Genomic DNA, 22,490 nt, shown 5'->3' on the forward strand with positions numbered 1-22,490 from the left:
AAGTGGAAAAAGTCAAAAGAGATAATGGTGAGGTAGAGCTTGGTATCATAACGAAAATTAACGCTGTGCTTTTGGACGATGTTGATGAGAAAAGATGTGAGTGACCAGAGTTAAAGTTCCAGAAACAGAAAGAAAAACCATTCTAAGTAATATCCTGGAGAACAGCCATGTTTAAAACAGAAAATTCAATCACTGCATGCAGCTCTGGTCTCTGTATTCAAGGATGGATGTAAATAAATTGGAGATGTGGTTATCTACTGAGGAAAGTTTAGATAATCCAGGCTTGTTTCTACTGGTGTTCAAAAGAGTGAGGGGTAACTTGATTAAAGTACCTGAGAGCCTGAACAATCTTGAAAAGGTGGGTATGGATAGGATGTTTCCTCCTGTGGAAAAGTCCAGAACTAGGAATGACTGTTTAAAATCTAGAGGAGCTCCATTGAGGACTGATACAAGTAGATTTTTATTATCTCAGAGGGCTGAGTGTCTTTGGAACACTCTGCCTCACAGTGCTTTGGAGGTGGAATCATTGAATATGTCTTGCAGCAAATGGTTCAGGTGTGGAATGTACTGCCTGAGTGCGTACAGGAAAGAGGTTCAACTGAAACACTCAGAAGGAAATTGGATGGTTACTTGGAAAGAGAAAGGTACACAGTTATGGAGAGAATGGCACTAAATGAAATGCTTATTTGGAGAGCTGGTACAGTCACAGTGGGCTGAATGGCCTCCTTCTGAGCTGTAAGAATTCTGTCAAGTGAAAATTACCATGGCTGATAAAGTTATTAAAAAGATTGAAAGCAGTGAAGATTTATCAGTGCTTGTGTGTTCAATACAGAATGGAGACTTTTAAATGTCAGGTGGGCCAAGGAGTGGCAGATGGAGTTTAAATAAATGTAAGGTACTGCATTTTGAAAAAGCAAATCAGGACACAATTTATAACACGTAATGGTAAGGTCCTGGGGAGTGCTGCTGAACAAACAGACCTTGGAGCACAGGTTCACAATTCCTTTAGAGTCACAGGTAGACAGGATAGGGAAAAAGGTGTTTGGTACACTTGTCTTTATTGGTCAGTGTTTTGAGTAAAGGAGTTGAAAGGTCATATTGTGGTTGTACAGGACATTGGTTAGGCTACGTTTGGAATACTGCATTCAATTCTGGTCCCCTGCTATTGGAAGGATGTTATGAAACTTCAGATGGTTCAGAAAAGATTTACAAGGATGTTGCCAGGGTAGGAGGGTTCGAGCTCGAGGCTGAATAGACTGGGGCTACTTTCCCTAGAGCATTGGAGGATGAGGGGTGACCTTATAGAAGTTTATAAAATCATGATAGGCATAGATAGGGTGAATAGCCAAGGTCTTTTCCTCAGGGTAGCGAAGGTCAAAATTAGAGGGCACAGGTTTAAGGTAAGAGACAAAGATTTAAAAGGGACTGAAAGGGCAACATTTTGATGCAGAAGGTGGCACCTGTATGGAATGAACTACCAGAGGAAGTGGTGGAGGCTGAAATAATTACAACGTTTAAAAGGCATCTGGGGGGGTATATGAATAGGAAGGTTTTAGAGAGATATTCTAGCTCAGCACCGTCCCCATGACCTGTCCTACCTGCCTATCCACTCCACCCTCCTCTCTGACCTATCACCTTCATTCCCACCCCCATTCACCCATTGTACTCTCTGCTACCTTTCCCCACCCTCCTCTCTGACCTATCACCTCCATCCCCACCCCCATTCACCCATTGTACTCTCTGCTACCTTTCCCCACCCTCCTCTCTGACCTATCACCTCCATCCCCACCCCCATTCACCCATTGTACTCTCTGCTACCTTTCCCCACCCTCCTCTCTGACCTATCACCTCCATCCCCACCCCCATTCACCCATTGTACTCTCTGCTACCTTTCCCCACCCTCCTCTCTGACCTATCACCTCCATCCCCACCCCCATTCACCCATTGTACTCTCTGCTACCTTTCCCCACCCTCCTCTCTGACCCATCACCTCCATCCCCACCCCCATTCACCCATTGTACTCTCTGCTACTTTCTCCCCACCCCACCCCCTCTCATTTATCTCTCCACTCTGCAGGCACCCTGCCTCTATTCCTGATGAAGGGCTTTTGCCCGAAACGTCAATTTTCCTGCTCCTCGGATGCTGCCTGATTTTCTGTGCTTTTCCAGCACCACTCTAATCTAGATTCTGGTTTCCAGCATCTGCAGTCCTTGTTTTTACCTTTAGAGAGATATGGACCAAATGCTGGCAAATGAGACTAGGTTAATTTAGGACATCTGGTCAGCATGGACAAGTCAGACCAAAGGGTCTGTTTCCATGCTGTACAGCTCTATGACTCTATGAATGTGCAGTAAAAAGAATGGAATAGGGTGAGATGCTTAAAGGAAGAGGAGTACATGGAAGGAAGGTCAGGCCAAGATATAACTTTGTGTTAAGAGTCACACCATCAGAACAGTCTTTGCAGAGTAAATGGTAAAATGTATGGCCAGATGGAAAGCTTGATTTAGAAAGAAGTAATCATCATCCCTCAACTAAGTTTCTCTCAATACCTTTATATGAATTCAGTCAAGTATAACGACCTTATGGATTAAAAGTGCCTTATACTAAAGTTAACAGGTATTCTGAAAGGAGATGCAGATAGAAGCAACAAGGAGTTATCTACTGCCAGTGCAATATTGGGCTGTTTCAAAGATAGACATTAATTTGGGGGGGGCGGGGGGGGTTAAGATTTCAGATTACTGAGACACCTGGAAACAGTGGACCTGCACAAGATGTTTCCACTTGTAGAAGAGAGCGAGACCTGGAGCCTCAGGGTTAACAGATGACCCTTCAGAACTGAAATGAGGAGGATTTTCTTCAGCCTGAGCGAGATTAATCTGTGGAACTCATTGTCACAGAGGGCTATGGTGGCCAAGTCATTCAGTTTATTCACTACTGAGATAGATAGGTAAGGAGGAGATCAAGGGTACAGGGAGAAGGTGGAAGAATAGGATTGAGAAAAATGATTAAATGGTGGAGCAGACTCGATGTGCTGAATGGGCTAATTCTGCTCCTACAGACTATCATTCTCATCCTTGGGACTGTAGAAGGCCTATCATTTATGACGGTATATGATTTTTGGAAACAGGACTTGACTAGAACAAGAAATTGCACTGTTAATAATTAATGGTCAAAATGTACAGGAACTCTTGACTATATTCTCCAATATTTTTTACATCATACTTGTAGTGTAAATTGCCTATTTTTACTTAAAGAGAAGTACATACCAGAAATGCAATAAAGCAAAATTAATTACTCATCATGACCTTTTACTTAACCTATCTTACGCTAATCTGCCAGAACTGCTGCTTCAAAATAGTTTGGAAGCATATTCTATTAAGAATGCTCCCATATATGATAGTACAGGAACATCATGTTCCCTCATTCCTGAATCAAAAATGGTTACTAGTAGGTACAGCAAGTAATTAGGAAAGCTAACAGCATGAAAGGCAATGAATACAAAAGTAGGTTTTAATGCTTCAATTATGCAGGGCACTGGTGAAACTGCATATGAAAAACCATGCACATTATTAGTCACCTTATTTAAGAAAGGATACAAACACATTGGAGGCACTTCAGAACAGATTTATCAAACTAATACTTGAAGTGAGAGGGTTGTCTTATGAAGGTTTGACAGGCTAGGCTTGCAACCACTAGCATTTATAAGTGTGAGAGGTGACTTTATAAAAACACATACACTCAGAGTTGAGAGTCTGTGAAACTCTCTTCCTGAAAAGGTGGTGGTAGCAGAGTCCTGGAACATATTAACAGCACAGCCAGATAAATTTTTGTTCACTTCAGTGTTTAAAGATTATCAGGGTAGTGGAAATGCAGATTTGAGGCTACAATCAGTTTAGCCACAAGCTAATTAATCATTGAATAGAAAAGTAGACATACTCCTATGCACCATGGGAAAAGTGATCCCACTGTCATCATTAACGATGTGACTGGAATGGAGTAGTAAACAGGGCAATCAAGATACATGCAGGATTTTTAAAAAAATCATTCTTGGGATGAGGGCATCACTGGACAGGCCAGCATTTATTGCCCATCTCTCATTGTCCAGAGGATAGTTAAGAGTTAGCCACATTGCTGTGAGTCTGGAGTCACATGTAGGCCATACCAGGTAGGGATGGCAGTTTCTCTCCCTGAAGGTGAAGGACATTAGTGAACCAGATGAGTTTTTCCAACAATCTGCAATGGATTTATGTCACCATTAGATTCGTAATTTCAGATTTTTATTGAATTCAAATTCCACCATCTGTCGTGGCGGGATTCGAACTTGGGTTTCTGGATCAAAAGTCCAACAATGATACCACTAGGCCATCACCTCTCCCTAAGGAATTGATACAATCACCTTCTGTTTAACATTTCTGATTATGCAAGAATTCATAAAATGGCTTAGCTTTAAATACACAATGGTATAACATTAAAAAGGTGCAACTCTTTCCAAGTTGCTTTTCATGGTTTCAAAGTCTCCACAAAAAAACTGTACCTTTTCACATTTCAGTTTGAAAATATTTAAGCTTTGCTGTTACAGTTCAGTATTTTAGATGTGGTTAGCTCACCAGTGTTTCACTATTTTAAAAGGAGCAAACTGCAGATGATTTGAAAACATTACAGGCATATTACAATTAAGGAGAGAAATGCACAACTTAAATAAAACCTACCCTGTTTATTATTCAATACTCCACTGTGCTGTTGCTTCACATTGTATCGATGAATGTTCTGCAGCTGATTCTTTTGTTCCTTTCAGAAGCAGACAGCATATTTAAATAAACTAAATAATTGTGCAGCACCTTTCACATAACAAAATGAGAAAAGCAAAAAAAAATTAGGGAATTGATTGAATAGATGAGCAAATAGTTTTTTAAAAATAAAAATCAAGAGAAATTAGCAGTAATTAAAAGTAATTTGAAGAATTCCAATGCTTAAAGATTTGGTATCTAAAGTTCTGTCACCAACTTTAAAAACAAAATTACCAGAAACTAATATAGAGCAAACCAGAAAGTCAGAAAAACAGAGGACAATGAGATATATTTTTAGAGGCATAACGTAGAGAGACTGTGCAAGGGTTTGAAGAAAAGGGGCAGAGTTAAGTTATAAAGAGAGATTATACAAATTAGGCCTCTTTTCTCTACACTTTAAAAGGTCAAGGGGTGATCTGATCCAAGTCATCAAGACATTAACAAGAATAGACAGGTTAGATAAACTATTTCCACTGATTGTAGATTCTAAAACTGGAGATCATTATCTAAAAATTAGGGCCAGGTCCCTTTTTTTAAGGGATATGGGCCATAGTCAGGTATATGAATAAATATCAAAAACAACTGCAGATACTGTTAATCAGAAATAAAAAAAACAGAAATTGCTGGAAAAGCTCAGCAGGTCTGTCAGACTTTGTGGACAGTGATCAGAGTTAACATATCAAGTCCAGTGATCCTTCCACAGGTATATCAAGTTAGACCACAGATCAATCACGATCACATCGAATGGTGAAACAAGCTTGAGGGGCTGAATGGCCTAACGTCTCAGTGATAAAGTCTGAGTTCGGATGACAGAGACTTTGAAATTTATTGAGATCATGGAGACTAGGGAAATTTACAGCTACAGATGCGCAAGTCTGGACATAAGCAATGAATTACTTCTTCTGAATTAATAACGTTTATGGCGAATCTGGGAGGCTCGCAAGGACAATGTTCAAGTGTTTGAATCTTGAGATGGCAAAGCATCGGAGGGAAAATTCCAGTCAGATTGCAAGTGGAAAGAAATGCATGATAAGTCCGGTCAACTAACAAATAGCAACTGGACTACCAGGGGGTTAGGAGTGGTGGAGAACAGAAAACAATGCATGAAAGAAGCATTAATTATTGTTTATAAATGGCAGTTGAATTTACCAGTTTAGATGACATCAAACTGCTGGAACAAAGGTGAGTCAGCTTGTGACAACAGAGCCCTAAGGCTGAATTACTGCTTTCAACATATCCACAGAATGAAATGTAGTGGCTGTCAGCAATGCAAGCTGTTATAGGAAGAAAAATGTCCCAAATTAACTGCAATCTTCCTTTATTTTCACTGTATACTGTACACAGGTTTTGAAAAGTATTTCCCACCAGCTTAGTGATGTCATTTCAGAAGTCAATATCTAAAAATCAAATGCATTCAGATATTATCTGAAATCTTGGTTACGTTCAGTTTGGCAAACAATACTTAGTTTTCCATTATTCTACCCAAGTAATTGTTTGATTGTTCCTCCCTTTTCAACAGTCTGCACTAAGTTCCTTATAAGACCCAAACACAGGAAGCATGTCAGAAATCAGGGAGTGTACAGTACTGAGTATTGTAATTTAAAACTCTGTGGTTTGCACGATTAAGCTTTGCAAATATAATATTTTTCGAAGTAGAGAATTGAACAATATCGATTTCATTAAAACACATTCTGACAAAAAGAATACTGCATATAATTTCCCTCCCTCCAGCAAATAAACCACCCGGTACCTTTGTTCTGTTTTAGGGAAGGCAGTGCCCCTTTGACGTTCCCCTGCCAATCGAATCTGTTCGAGATTTACAGGCATGTGATAAATTCTGGAACATGACTTGGCTGGCACTAACTGCAGCGCAGAATGCCAGCAAATAAAAAGCAACAAACTTTCTGCATCCGGATCCGGGTAACACCTTTTCTCACTCCCTTTGCAAACACACAGTTTGAAGCGTTCTCAAAGGAAAATGGGAAAGTTGGTGACCAGTAAAACACGCTCCATATATGCAAAGTTGGCTTTCACTTACTCCTATCGAGACGGTCAAACTTTCAGAACTCTCCCTTTCTTTTGACCCAGCGAACGTCGCCTCGGTTTTCTCCTGACGGGAAGTTTAATTTAGAGCAAGTGCTTTAAACTCTGAAATGAGAGCTACAGAAATAAATGCGGTTCTGCCTTTTCATTTCTCGCTCGCTGCCGTCCAGCTCAATCTGCTGGTTTCCGCTGAATTCGTTAAAACTCCAGTGGACGCTCCAGGAGGCTGATCAGAAAGGAGAGAGGTTCCTGTGAGTTCAGAGCCACAGGAGAGGTATCAGCAGCCCCCGAATCGGATCATTTGCCAGGGCAGCCTCTGACTGCTCTTCCTAATGCTCCGTTGACTGCCACGTATTAATTTGCCAAGAACCTGGCGACTGATTGATAATTGCAAGTGTTATTTTTTTAGAAAAAATATCGATCATTTTAAGCTTGACGGCCGGCTATCTCGACAATTTCAGATATTTAACAGCACGTACGGACCTACATACATAGTTTAGGCAGCCCCAAGACTGACTTAGTCGTGAACTGTCTGGAGGTAACCTGTGTCGATACCTGTGCTATTGTGAGCACTGGCTTTAATGAACTCAGTTCGGATATTTTGGGGACTGGTAATCCACATTTCCCGATCCCGTTTCTTTTCCCACGTCCGGACTTCGTGTATCATTGACAAGAGAAAGCAAGTGATTCAACCTCAAAACGGTTGTCTTTTCCAAACTCGACTTCTGAAGGCGCGACCCAAGCGTTTGAATTACGTTCAAACCTAGTCCTCCAATTGACCCTTAAGCCGCCTCTGTTCTTAGAAATATGTACGAGGAAGTAGCTGTAAGTCTGATGTCACCCCACCTTCTAGTTAAACTGGCCTTGCAACTAAATCTGATCTTCCTTAACTGCATCGTACCGTCAGAGTTGGGGCAAGCCCTGTCAAACGTAAAAGGCAAAAAAAAAATGCAGGCACAACCTAGGTGCCGAGTACAGCTAACAGAAAAAGAATTCTGATTCTTGTTGCGCCCGAGATTCATCGAGCTAGGGACATAAGGAGGCAGACTAAGTCCTTTGCTGAATACGAATCAAACAGCATCAGAGAGAGGAAGGAATTGTAAATATTCGACAAGAGCTGGGGCTGGAGCAAGGGATAGAGTCAGGGGGAAAGGGGAGGAAGATTCCAGAGGACAGTAAATTGTTGCAACTTGAGATCCTTAATACCTGAAAGGAAGAACAACAGTTTCTCGTTAAAACATTGTCGGAGCCAAAGAATGAAGTGGAACTGTATGTGTGTGTGTGTGTTTCGGGGCGGGGGTGAACAGCTCTGAGATAGCCTAAAGCGTGTGGGAGCCAGTGTGGATCTCAGGATTCCACTAGCACCCCCTGTTTGAGGAACACTGTACGTCAAGGGGATAGCTGTGATGCTGGGTGGATTGGAAACATGCAGGATGAAATTTCGGTGGAATCCACGTGGGTAAGTCTAAGCCAAGTAATGCTTTCCTTATATTAATCCCAAAATACATCATTTGGGACACCACTTCCATTTGGCAGACAACCAACACTACCACTCTTCACTGTACAAGCACAGAAAGTGCATCCTCCCATTTACAACTCGAAACCCATGTCACATACTTATTTCTATCAAAAGACATTGTTCCCATTTCAATGACACTACAAATCGAGGTGACAAAACAGTCTCCTAATCCATTATATTACTGGAGCACCAGTGTATTTTTGGAAGGTTATTCACTGGAGAATTGTATAAAAATACCACTATATTCACTACTTCATTTCCTGGGGAAAACAAAACTTGAATTTTGAAAACTAGGCTCATTTTTATGCAGAACATGGTCAGTAAAATTACAAATTGGCATTCCCAAAAAGGGCATCACCAATTTAAAAAATACACTCAATGATCATGTAAATTCATAAAAGTTTTGATACTAATTCAATGACATTTTGCAAATAAAAATAAATGTCCTATGTCTTGATTTCAATCTAAAGAAAATGTACAGGAAAAACATTTTCAAACAGTGATTAAAAAGACTGTCACAGATGTGGAGTCAGATGAGAACAAGTGGATTTCAATCAAGTGTTACAAATCCAAATATTTTGTTGCAAGCAGAATTCTTCAAAATTTGGTGCATTCCCCATCCTCAAATGTTGTCACTCATTACCATGATTTAATTAAATAAAGACCAACAATAATAACTTGTTTCTGAACATTTATTTATAACTATGCATTAAAAAGACTCTTAAAGACAAAAATGTGATACTTTCAATTTCTCTCATACACAGTTTAGAAAGTACTGTATATCGTTTGATAACTGTTTAAAGCATATTGTAGGATTTTGCTTTATTACATATCTACACAGTATTTGATCACACATTGCAAATCAACCTTGCTGTATCAGTATGTACTACTGATAAATCCATTCCTCAAATATTTGCACACCAGAATTTAAACCCTGAATGTTAAGATACTGAAGTTAAATGAACAAGTTTTATGTGGGGCGAACAAAGCCTGACAGATTTGCTGACACTTATAAACACAAAGTCTCCCATTCAACTTGATTGTGGAGTAGTGAACAAATGAACAAAAAAGGGTAAATAATTTTGTACATAGGCTGTGCCCAACAGAATTTGTAACAAATTTAACTTTTACAATATACTACAAAATTGATCTCTCTAGTTAACACCTCTACACGAATAGAAAAGCAAGCTTACGTATAAAAATGACCAGTGTACTAAAAGAGACCAGAATAAACTTTCACTTGGCAAATCCATCTCTGTATAAATGGCTAACATAACATAAAGTCTATGCAACTGCTATTATAAATTTGATGTGGTTTTATCTATGTTAATGGTTATCCATTTTGCTGCTCTGTATAGATATGCAGTGTCAATCTTTCGCTACCATCATAGATGGGAAAGTAGTGGACCGCTGCAGTCTAATTATGTACATAAACTAAGCTTTAGACAAAATAGAGTTATAAATTTGGACTGTACTTCTAGAATTTCCACTATACCAGAATATCAAATACAATTTCAAGTTTACCCTCTGCCATAGTTTAAGATTCCCTTCCATTTCAACCCCAAATTCAACAGAAAAATAAATTGCCTAAGTAATTATACAAGAAGAAGAGTACTTCCCTTAAACATTGTTACAGTTTAATCAATTTTTGATCTTATGGTTACAATAAATTACTTTGTCAGGTTTGCGCTTTGTCCCCATCCTCATCAAAATCTCAACAGTTCATGCTAAAATACTGGGTCATAAATGAAAACAAAATAATGTGCACATTAAAATAGATATTTGCAAAAATCCTGCACCAATACATATAACTTTTCATTCTCGGAATGCATTTGTTTCAATAAAAAGAGCCATAAAAGTGAATATTGAATGAAACCATATTTATAATCAGTGAAGATTCAATTATACACTAAAAAGTACCCAGGCCATTACCAGCTTAGATCACTAGTTCAACTGTAAAGAATCACACTTACATGTTGTCTATCCAACACATTGGCAGTTCTATTAGAAGATACTTTAATGGATATAATTATGTAAAAACTTCTGAATACTATAAAGCTGAAATAAGGTTTTGGATTGCAGGTTGAAAATCATTTTTCTGTACATTCTCTCATATGTTCTAATGAAAGCATTTTAAAAGTGCAGGTTTTAACTTTTTTTGAAAATACATTGTACATATTATTCACTCTGAAGTATGGTAAAAAGAGCAATGCATTTTTATTATGTATGCTATAAGCTAGAATAAAAGCATGGGAACTAATCAGACAAGGTGATTTTAAACACATTTAGAGGGCATAAATCACGTGAAATCATTGAGACTTAACTGCTTTTTCAGTTATCATTAATATTGGTAGGAATTTAAAAATAACTTATTGTACTGATTTGAAGCAGTGTTCAGTGCAAGATGAATTTCATGGGCAATAAAATGTACACAGCACTTCAAAACTGCTGCGTCACTGTTGTAGCAATACAACATTTTATTATGACAATACTGCAGTTGCCTCATTTATTTCTAAATAATAGTATTGGATACCACACTGATGTAAATTTCAAGGTTGAGAAAAAAAGTTAATACTTAAAAACATATAATTATAAAGTAAATGTGACTGCTTAATGTAGATCAATTATCATTTACCCCAAAATCTCAACTGAGACATCCTTCACATTTGGTCCATTCAGTGAAAACCTACCACACGTAACTAGCTCAGTTACAAACTAGGCTTTAAATCTGGGCTCTGCAAACTTAAATATGTTAATTAAATAACCACAGGTGCTGGAAATCTGAAATAAAAATTTAAAAATGCTGGAAACTCACATTCAATCTGACATTATCCAGAGAGAGAGAGAGAGAGAGAGAGAGACACAAAACGTTAGCATTTCATATCTGATGAAAGCTCACAGACTTGAAATATTAACCTTCTCCACAGATGCTGTCAACTCAGCTGTTTCCAGCATTTTTTATTTTTATTCTGAAAACTCTCATGAACCAGAGTCAGCAATTCTCTTGGCCTTGTTGTCATTACGAGCACAATGTGGAGACTTCTGTGCTCATTGATACACTAGAAGTTTGTACATCTGCTGTAAAATAGGATAAGTGTTTCTTTTTGCTAACAGCACTATGATTCTTTGGGTAGCTAACATTGTTGAAAGTTGAAAAAGAGGATAATTAGGTTGCCAATATTTGATTGGTGGTTTCCCACAGACAGATTTGGAAAAGATGAAGAAAAGATAATGGACAGCAGAAACAGACATGAGCTTTTCTGAAATGTACTACTACACATAACACACCTGTAACTACTGCATACACACAATGCTTTAGTCTCAGTTAAACTCCACATGGGCATAAAGAATTTATATTTTTATAGTACCACATTATATCTATCTCAAAGCGCTGCATGTCCAATGTATTAACTTGAAGTGCATTCACTATAGTTATATCAGACATTTATAAATTTCAAAAAGGCTATAACGGTATTCAAGAGTTCCGCTGGACATCATTTACCATAATTCCTCCTCCTTCCTCCCTTTGTCATCAGTAAATATTAGAATGTTTCAAACGCTACAAAGACGATATAAATATAAAAAATATAACATTTACATCTTTGGTTGAAACATTCTTAAAGCAAGTCATGAAACTCGAGGGTTGTACTGATCAGTAACATATCCAAACCATACAAATCGCAAGAATTTTGACCAATGCTGTCACTCTCAATGTGAAGAGGTTTTGCCCCAAAACCAGTGAATAAATTGCCGACTCTAAAACAATATGCTGGCTATTGTATTTCTCCATATTAGAAGAAAATGTAATAGTATGCAAGAAAGATTTTTAATCACTGACTCAATTGTAGAAAATTTGTTAAACAAGTATTTGTATCATGCAATTGAATAGGAAATTAAAATCTTCAATAGTTAATCCAATCTTTAAAACTTATCATGCCATAGCATACAAAATCACATTTACAGAACATTTAATAAATTGGAAACATATTTTGTAGGATGACAGATAAGTTTTATGATATAATTCTGAAACATTGCTGTGCAGACAGAGTATTTTACAGATAATGGAGAGATATTGCAATATAAATTAACAAGTATATTTTCTACAAGGGAACATAAAATGGTTTTATACACTAAGCATACAAAAATAGGGATATAAACTATATCTTTTTAATAAGGCAGCCCAACATCTTGAAGAGTTGAAATCGGCATCTCATGTCTAGATAAGTTTTAAAGCACCCTTTGTGCTTAATCCAGTCCTCACTGACTTAAATTCCCACATGTTCATTCTAAAATAAATAAAATTTCTTTTTTAAATTCATGGTATAAATATAATGTTCAGTGGATAACTGTGGAATACCATTTTGCTCCCACTCATCAATTCTGTGGGCTTCCTCACAGGAAAAGAAGATGCAAGTTAGATCAAAATTATGTTCCAATTACTCTTTAAAATATTCTTCTACATATAAACAAACAAAATGCTTAGTTTTTGTTTATGAACTTAGTAAATCAGAGGTGAAAAGTGCATAAATTTAAAGAAAATCCAAATAAACCAACATATTTGTTTGGTTACATCCTTCAAATGGAAGTGACGGATTTTTTTTTCCTTTAGAAAGTGCCAAAATACTTGGGGCATGTCAAAAGGTGAGGCAAAGCAACAGCATCAGTGTTAAACAACAGTTCCCCCTGCCACAAGACAATAACCTTGGACATGTCATGCATGGCTGAGGTATACAAAGAAAATATGTTTTTAAACAGTGTCACACTGGAGTGCAATGGTGTTTTGGCATATGAAAGGCCTAGTTTATGATGCTTCTGCATAAATGTTTAAACTGAATCAAAACTGCATTGACTACTGATTATACAGCACTCCATCCTATACAGAGCAGCACATAATACAAGAATTGTCATTTTGAAGTGCTAGCCTCAATTACATTACAAAGATTACAGCTTCCTACTATCCAAAGGCCTGACTAGCTGCAGCATCTGGTGAAGCAGTCATTTGAGCTCTTCCTTCTGGCACACTCACTAAGGGAAATTCTGAAAACTCTGCACTACCCCCACGTACTCTCAAGTTTACTTGTCCATTGGCAGCACTGTATGGGGGAGGCACACCAGCCCTTACATTTTGGTACTGAGCTCTGAATGTCTGCTCAAATGTGCCTATTTGATAGGCCTGATGGACAGGCTGAGCTTCTACCTTCTTTTGAGATGTCATCTGATCCAAGAATTCTTGTGCTGAGACAGAACTATGATTTGTCTCCTCGCTTGAAAAAGAAAAGGAGTGTTGGGACTCGCCAACCATTAAACCATAGTGAGACTTTTCAGATGTTGTTCGCAATGGTGAATTCATGCTTGATCTAAAGCCACGTTGCATTGTCATTGAAGTCATGGAAGAAAACAATGGTTGACTTGCAAGGGAAGGACTGTCAGCTCCAAAAGTAAGGGTCTGATTGGGTAAATATGCATCATTCTGACTTGTTCTTTCCAAAGCTTGCTGGAGAAATTTTGAATATTCATGGAGCATACTGGCTTTGTCTGAAGATGTTGATTGAGAACTTGCACTAGCTCTCTCGGTCTGGGCAACCTCACCAACATCTGAAGTGTTTATTGACATGCTTGATGCCACTTCTGTATCAGCCACACTAAAAGCCATTTCATGCTGTCCATTTGCTTTATGAGAGTAATGGTCTAAAAGAGTCTGCAGCACCTCATCAGGAATTCCACTTTTGTCATGACTGTTCTTTATTTCAACAGTCAATGATTGAGAGTCCAACATAGATGCTGCTGTAGTTTCATCAATGACACTAGCCACAGCAGCCTGGGTCACAGATGGCTGTGATGCTATCTGGCCTACATTCAGGGCATATTCTCTACTATTATTACTTGCAGCTTGCAAATAGCGCTTCTTCTTTAGAAACTGCATTGCATCATCATAATTGTTACTGCTATGCACAGGTTTACTAGGAACTTCCTGTAAGGAATCTACCTGATCAATATCATGGTTTCCCTCAGAATCCAGAAGACCTGGTTTATCAATAAGTTCATATGTATATTTAGTAACTTTATTTTCTTCATATGTGGATAATGCTGACATAGCCTGACTTGGTTCCAACTCTAGTTTCTGACTTCTTTTACTGCTAACTTTCTTGATGACCAATTTTGGCGGATGGATATCTCCAACTGTACTTTCTAAAGGGTCACCACTGTTGGATGAATGTGGTATTTCAACAGAGTATTCAGTCACCATATATTCATCCTTCACTTTTGAAGCAACGCTATACAGTGACGAGTAATCATTCTCAGTTTCATCTTTTTTCTGGTCTAATTTTTCTACCGCGCACTCTTTATCAGCAAGAGGAACAGAAGACCTGGATTTTTCTCCTGCTTTTTGCTTCTTTTTCCGTGGTATTGGATTATCTTTATGTTGCAAGGAAATGCTTGGATCTTCCGCCTCTCCTCCCAATTCGCCCATCTTCAATGCACACTTCAGTTTTTTATCTCTGTTTTCATGGCACATGCGTTTATGTTTTAATACACGATCAGTTCTGGAGAAATACTGAAATAATCACAATGTTAGGGTCAATTCCATGGATCAACATTAAATTCTAATAAATGCAAAAAATGTATATTCTCTACATGGTTCTTTTTTTAAAAGCATCAGGCTCTAACAGCTGTAGAAAAACAAAGCTCACAAAAATTACTTGTACCCTAAAATTGTCTAGACCAGAGTTTATATATATATAACAACAACTAGATTGATTATGGACTGTTGCATGTAAAATCAGACAAACTGCACACAAATAATAAAGGACAGACCAGGAAGAAACATCTACAACTAATATAAATTGGACAGATTGGTTATGCCAATAGATCTAAAAGTTCTAGTTTTAAAACATTTCCTGAAAGTAACCTTTCATGTGTGGCAATAAAACATTAAATGCAACAATCTCAGTGAAAAGGAAATTAAGTTGAAACACAAGGAAATATATTTACTGAGCTAACATTGAGCTTACGTGACAATATGAATAACTGATAGTAGTTAAACACTGTTCAAAAGAGGCATCAAGTCAAAGCTATTCACCTTGAACTCATCAGGAGTGACGTGCAAGAAATTAAACTTGGAAAGAGAACAGCTATCAAATGCCTCTTAAATGTTGCAATTGTACCAGCTTCCACCATTTCCTCTGATCCTTCGCACCAAAAAGACAGCATTTCTAACAGTGAACACCATCTGAGTACTTCAGTAAAGTGCTCAAGCATCTGGAGTGAGGTCTGAACTCAAAACATTTGAAACATACCTATACAGAAATGTAGTCAAGCGAGTGGTAAATAATTTAGCAAATCAATGACTATCAAATCAAACATTCAATTTGCCTCCTTAGTTGCTTGTTGTACCTACAAATGAATATTTTGTGATTCTTGTACTAGAGTACCCAGAACGCTCTACACTTCAAGAGTTCAGTAACTTCTCTCTAATAGTACACTGCATTTCTACTCTTCCTGCCAAAGTAGGAAAGTCCACATGTTTCCACTTTATATTCCATCTCCCAAATACTAGCCAGTTACTTAACCTAGCTATATTCCTTTGCTGACTCTCTACTTTCTTTGGAGAACATACTTTCTCAACCGTCTTGTTGTCATAGTCAGAGTTGTACAGCACAGTAATGGATCCTTCAGTCCAACTCATTCATGCTGACCACACAACCTAAATTAATCTAATCCCATTTACCAGCATTTGGCCCATTTCCCTCTAAACCCTTCCTATTCAAATGCGTTTTAAATGTTGAAATTGTACTCGCCTCCACCATTTCCTCAGGCAGGTTATTCCATACACACACCACTCTCTGCATGAAAAAGTTGTCCCTTACATCCTTTTTACATCTTTCCTCTCTCACCTTAAACCTATTCCCTCTAGATTTGGACTAGAGTAGAGTATAGCTGGTACAATAAAAACAAGACAGTGTTCCTCCATGATCAAGGTGCTATATGAACATAGAGAATACACGAGAGTATAGTCATACACAGGGCAGCATAAAGTGCAAACATGCAAGAAAGCACAATAATTCCTGACAAGACAAGACAATAGGCACAGCAGTGGACCCTGGGAAAAAGTCCTCAGCTATTCATCCTATTCATTCCCCTCACGATTTTATAAACCTCTGTAAGGTCACCCCTCAGCTTCTGACGCTCAACGAGAAATAGCCCCAGTCTATTCAGCCTCCTCCATAGCTCAAACCTCCCCCCCCACTCCCAATATCCTCGTAAATCTTTTCTGAACCATTTCAAGCTCCACAACATCCTTCTGATAGGAGGGAGACCAGAATTACACGCAATACTCCAAAACTGGCTGAGCCAATGTCCTGTACAGATCCCACTCTACTCACTATTGTAGACTTACAAAGAAAAACTAGCACTCAGCTGCTCCCCTGCTGTGATCTCCCCACACAGGTAAAGTTGGAATGGGGAAAACAAATCTTTGAATTGTGCTGGACCAGTGTCCTGGTCAAATGAGTAACTAACATTGTAGAGAAATCTTTAAACTAATTTGATGAGGTGAAGGTTTGGACAGAGAAAATTGGGCTTACAAAACGAGATATGTCAGCATTATAAGGCAATCATTTGGATAATAAATATCCAGAATTGGACAGGAAAGGACAGAGTGTACAAACATAGAAAAAATATTAGTATATACGGTCAAAGCAGGGAAAAAAAAAAGGTAAATACCAAAATTAGTGTTGCTCTGCATTTGAATGCACGTGGTATTTGGAACAAAAGAAATGAATTATTGGCATAAATACAGGTTAATGGGTATAATATTATAGCCATTACATAGATATGGTTACAAAGAGTTCCAGGCTGGGAACTAAATACCCAGGGGTTTGTGACTTTTCAAAAGGACAGGCAGGAAGAAAACGTGGTGGAGCAGCATTGTTCGCACAGAATGGATTAAGTAAACTAGCATGACATAATGTTGAATTAGAAGATGTAGAATCCATATGGGTGAAGGTAAAAAATTGAAAAGGGAAATATGCCACTAGTAAGAGTAGTCTATAGGACCCCTAACATTAGAAAAATGGTGGGAAAGAGAATAAATCAGAAGACAATGATGACTTGTAAAAGCGGCAGCACATGAATCATGGGTGACTTTAATTTTCGTGTAGATTAGGGTAGTCAGATTGGCAGAGGTAACCACAAGGAATAATTCAGAACATTCAGGACAATTTCTGAGAACAGTATGTTGTGGATCCAGCCAGGGATCAGGCTATTTCAAATATGGCAGCGTCTAATGAAACAAGTTTAATAAATGAAGTCAGAGTAAAACATACCGTTGGAAACAGTGACCATAACATAGTAGAATTTAGCATTCAATTTCAGAGGGAGGAACATGGATCAGAAACAACTTTGCTCAACTTAAATGAGGACAGAGTAAACTGGAGTTTAGCAGCAAGACTGAAGGAAATTGGCAAACATTACAAAAATGTTTGTGGTTCACAACAAAATGAGACCTCATAATAAATTGTGGACAGCAGTGAGATATTTTTGTGTTGATGCCAAGAAAAGTGAATAAGCCTTAAGAATTCTTTAAGGCTGAAGAACTATTGAGGGCGATAGAAAGTAGACTTGAGTTTATAAGCACAAGATTTTGTAAATTTTGGTGCTAAGACAATAATTCTTGCTTTATTTCTTTTTCATATGGAAAAATGGGAAACTTTGCATCATGGTTGTGTTCGTTTATTGCTGTTGTTTTGGATTTCTTCTTCAAACGCTATGAGTCCCTAACCAGATCATAATACTATGCTTAAAAGTATGTGATCATCCATAAAGTACTTTGGGGCAATAAAAGACCCTGAAAGTGGAAGATAAACAGATAAAAGTTTGTGGAATCCAACATTTTATAGAGGAATAGGATAGAAAAGAAAATGACAGAGAGAGGAGGAGAACTTCTTCAAGGTAGGAATCCTTGCAAGAGGATTCGCAGTAAGGTTAAAATCAACTCAGCAAAAGTGAGGACTGCAGATGCTGGAAACCAGACCTTACATCAGAGTGGTGCTGGAAAAACACAACAGGTCAGGCAGCATCCAAGGAGCAGGAAATTCCTGATGAAGGGCTTTTGCCCAAAACGTCAATTTTCCTGCTCCTCGGATGCTGCCTGACCTGCTATGTTTTTCCAGCACCACTCTAATCTAAACTCTGGTTTCCAGCAGCTGCAGTCCTCACTTTTGCCGAGAAAAGGAAATGGATTATGTGAAAGTAAAAACAAAACAGGTTAAGCCCCAGTTATAAAGTGTTTTAGGCATTCTGCTTTAGAAAATATATCAATGCTTTGGGCAATACAGAGAGATTCAGGCAGATTTATCAAGGATGGGAAACTTAACTAGTGAAGAGCAGTAAGAAAGTGAAATGCTTTCAAAATGAAAGAGAATGATATTACAAAGAAACCTGAGAGATATTCAAATTTTCAGGGATAAGTCAAGTTAGGTAATTTGGCTTCAAGTGGAAGTAATAAAAGGGAAGACAGATTTAAGATCTGCCCCAGCATTTTGGAGAAAGATTGGAAGAACTGTGATTTTTCAAATGCAGACAGTTGTTAAGTCATAGAAATCCATAACAGCCACGACATAGAAGCTACTACAAAAGAAACACAAAATGTTGCATACGTTCAGCAGATCTGGCAGCATCTATGGACAGAGAAAGAGACTTGATGTTTCAAGTCCAGTATTACTCTTTCTCAGAACTGAAAAGAGTTCTAAAAACTAAAAGTGAACAAGAGTTATTCTAGACTTGAAATGTTAACTGGTTCTTTTTCCACAGATGCTGTCAGACTTGCTGAGTTTCTCCATCACTCTCTACGGTTGTTTTGGATTTCCAGGAGTAATTTGCCTTTATTATGGAAGCTGTCACTTTGGCCCAACTAGGTCAAGGTTCCAAGGAAAGGTCACTCGGCCCAAAACTTTAACTCTGAGTTACCTCCACTGGTGCTGCCAGACCTGCTGAGCTTTTCCAGCAATTTCTGTTTTTGTTTCAGATCAGAATGATATTTATTCCTTAATTTATTTAATATTCCCAATAACATTTATTTACCTGTTCCCATTTCCTCCTCATCCACTTGCCCAGTTTTAACGTTAACCTGTAACCATGGTAGTCAATATCACTGCCAACAACATGATTTTAAGAAGTTTCCAAAGTGCTCTCTTCCTATACTTTAGTTTTTAAATATGGTCCCTCATTCCAGACTTTTTGTCTTTTGTTCCTGTTGCCATTTTTCCAACTGATGCTTTTGAGTTTTTAAAACATTTCTATCATTAACACACACACATCTGAAATATTTTTTCACATCCGTACTTCCTCATATGACTCAGCAACATTTTCATTCTAAATGGAAGGCAAATTAATAAAAAGCTGTTCAATCTGGACTGTACTCTAAAACTAAAGTTTCAATATTGTTCCCAAAGGAATGGGATATTCCTTCAGAAGGATACAGAGTGAAGTGAAATTTCTAAATATTTGAAATTAGGGGAAAAAATAGACCACAAGAAAGAACAGGGAAACAGAAATAATGGATGGCTCAGAGCACCAGTATAGGTATGATAGCTTAATGGCCACATTCTGTGCTGTAAAATTCGATAACGAATCTGGGCATCAAACATTTGACAAGAAGTACTTTAAGTTCACTCTTACCTGGTGGCAGTATTCACACTGATATGGTTTCTCTCCACTGTGAGTGCGCTTGTGCCTCTCCATATGATATTTCTGTATGAACCTCATGTCACATTCATCACACTGAAATGGTTTTTCACCTGAAAACACCGTTTACAAGTGGTTACATTTGGTCATTTGTTGATCTATTATTTTTACATGACTAAAATGCTCATTATTTTTTGAATAACAAAGACTGCAATATAAGTTGCAAGCCAGTAATCACATTGATTTTGAAAAAACATGCACATTTTTAAACTATTTCTACAAAATGGAGCCTTCTAAGTTCTACCAAAGTTGAATGCCCTTTCTTACATCAAGAAAATAAGCATCAGCAGAGTAACTGGAAGCATCAGAACCAAGTTGATCCTCTGTTCACTTGCTTGGTATTGATTAACTAATACATTAAATAACTTGTTGAATTTAATGTTGAGTGTCATTACAATAAATGCACACTTGTAATCTTTATGCTACCTGAACTAAAATTAAGCTTCTATAAAAATTTGAACTGTATCGGAGATGGTTAGCTAAATAAGTCAGCTAGAATCTATGCCTGCCAAATAAGAACATTATTTATCTAAATAGACAAAAAAACTTCTACCTAGAGAATAAACTGGTACTTTGTCAAATACGTACAGATGTAATAAGCAACAAAAGGAAATTTGAGGCACACTGCTGTGTGTAAATTGGCCATATATGTACCGGCAAGCCAGTAAAAAAAGTTTGCTAAGTAGTTCTCGTCTCTTGCATGCACCAATTAAGACTGAGGTATGAATACGAGATTAATTACGAGTGGATGTTCTGCATGGCTTTATTTGTACTGATGTACTTAGTGTATCTGTCGGTTCCGTAGACAGGTGCTGAGGAAGGAGATGTTGCTGTGGTAGCGAGTCTGTTTCAGGACGTGGCTGAAGAGCTTCAGGGCAGAGATGACCTGGGGGGTGCAGTGAAAGAGGGACTCACTGAGATCCTTGTAGGGGGAGGAGGAGAGCTTCTTCAAGGAAGGCATCCTTGCAAGAGGATTCGCAGTAGGTTAAAATCAACTAGGAGAAAGTGAGGACTGCAGAATCGGCGTTTCGGGCATAAGCCCTTCTTCAGGAATTCCTGAAGAAGGGCTTATGCCCAAAACGTCGATTCTCATGTTCATATGATGCTGCCTGACCTGCTGCGCTTTTCCAGCAACACATTTTTAAGCTCTGATCTCCAGCATCTGCAGTCCTCACTTTTTCCTTGGTGCATCTGTTGTTGACACAGCCATTCCTTGGTCACACGTATAAGAATGACACCAGGTTCTCTCTCTGCCTTTCTAGATGCCCATTTAAATCCTCTTCTGTTAGACCATTCACAATTCTTGGATGAAGCATAACTTCCTCTAATTAAATAATGGGAAGACTAAAGCTATTTTCCCTTTCGAACTTATGACTCAGGCTTAAGCAAATATTCACAATACAGATTCTGACCCCCTATCTTCTGTCATAAAGGCCACTTATTCATACCTCAACATTATTTCAAATCAGAATCATTTATATCTCCGTTGCTTTATCAATTAAATAGAGTCATAAAGTCATACAACAGAGAAACAGGCCCTTATTAGTGTGTGCGCAATCATGTCTCAAAAACCTGATTGAAGAGGTGACCAAGTAGATAGATAAAGGAAGAGAGGCAGACACTGTCTACATGGATTTCAGCAAGGCATTTGACATGGTTCCGCATGGTAGACTGGTTAGTAAGGTTAGATTACATGACATCTGTGGAGAGCTAGCCAACTGGATACAAAATTGGCTTGATGGTAGGAGACAGAGTAGTAGAGAGTTGTTGGTCAGTCTGAAGGCCTTTGACAAGTAGTTTGTGGTGAAAATCAGTGCTGTGTCCATTGTTCTTCATCACTTATATAAAAAAGTTTGGATTAGAATATAGGAGGTAAGTTTGTGAATGACACAAAAATTGATGGTATAGTGGATAGTGAAGAAGGTTTTCTGAGAGTAGAATGGGATCTTGATCAACTGGGGCAGTGGGCTGAGGAATAGCAGATGGAGGTTAATTTAGATAAATGCAAGGTGTTACATTTTAGTAAAACAAACCAGGGTAGGAGTTGCGCAGTTAGGGGTTGGGCCCTGGGAAGTGGTGGCAAACAGAGACTTAGGGGTGCAGGTACGCAGTAGATAGGGTGGCGAAGGTGGCATTTAGCACACACGTCTTCATCAGTCAGAGCACTGAGTGCAGGAGTTGTGACATCATGTTACAGTCGTACAACATATTGGAAGGGCCACGTTATGAGTACTGCGTTCAACTCTGGTCGCTCTGCTATGGAAAGGATGTTATTAAACTGGAAGGGGTGCAAGAAGGATTTACAATGATGTTACCAAGACTGGAGGATTTGAGTTATAATGAGGGACTGGATAGGTTGGGACTCCTTTGTCTGAAGCATAGGAGGCTGAAAGAAT

General features: G+C 38.3%; 2 protein-coding genes across 10 annotated transcripts in view; both read right to left on the bottom strand.

The window, feature by feature from the left end:
* slc12a8 (solute carrier family 12 member 8) overlaps positions 1 to 7,706 on the bottom strand; it is a 148,250-nt gene extending 140,544 nt beyond the window's left edge. Inside the window, exons 1-3 of one of the 5 annotated variants that reach the window (XM_072579578.1) lie at positions 6,826 to 7,706; positions 5,937 to 6,061; positions 4,710 to 4,838 (exon numbers count right to left, since the gene is read on the bottom strand). The gene's annotated coding sequence lies outside the window, so the exon portion shown is untranslated. Of the gene's footprint in view, positions 1 to 4,709; positions 4,839 to 5,936; positions 6,062 to 6,537; positions 6,755 to 6,825 lie in introns of those variants that run through there. The other 4 variants (XM_072579576.1, XM_072579574.1, XM_072579575.1 and 1 more) reach the window with 4 other exon arrangements.
* A 1,329-nt stretch (positions 7,707 to 9,035) lies between these two features.
* Positions 9,036 to 22,490, bottom strand: part of znf148 (zinc finger protein 148) — a 58,408-nt gene continuing 44,953 nt past the window's right edge. For 4 of the 5 annotated variants that reach the window (XM_072579583.1, XM_072579582.1, XM_072579580.1 and 1 more), the window contains 2 exons: positions 20,029 to 20,147; positions 9,036 to 14,905 (listed from right to left, as the gene is read on the bottom strand). In XM_072579583.1, the coding sequence (XP_072435684.1) occupies positions 13,304 to 14,905; positions 20,029 to 20,147 (1,721 nt within the window). In that variant the 3' untranslated portion in view covers positions 9,036 to 13,303. Of the gene's footprint in view, positions 14,906 to 20,028; positions 20,148 to 20,815; positions 20,981 to 22,490 lie in introns of those variants that run through there. The other variant, XM_072579584.1, reaches the window with a different exon arrangement.

This window comes from Chiloscyllium punctatum, chromosome 10 (assembly GCF_047496795.1).
Source record: "Chiloscyllium punctatum isolate Juve2018m chromosome 10, sChiPun1.3, whole genome shotgun sequence".
Classification (NCBI taxonomy): Eukaryota; Metazoa; Chordata; class Chondrichthyes; order Orectolobiformes; family Hemiscylliidae; genus Chiloscyllium; species Chiloscyllium punctatum.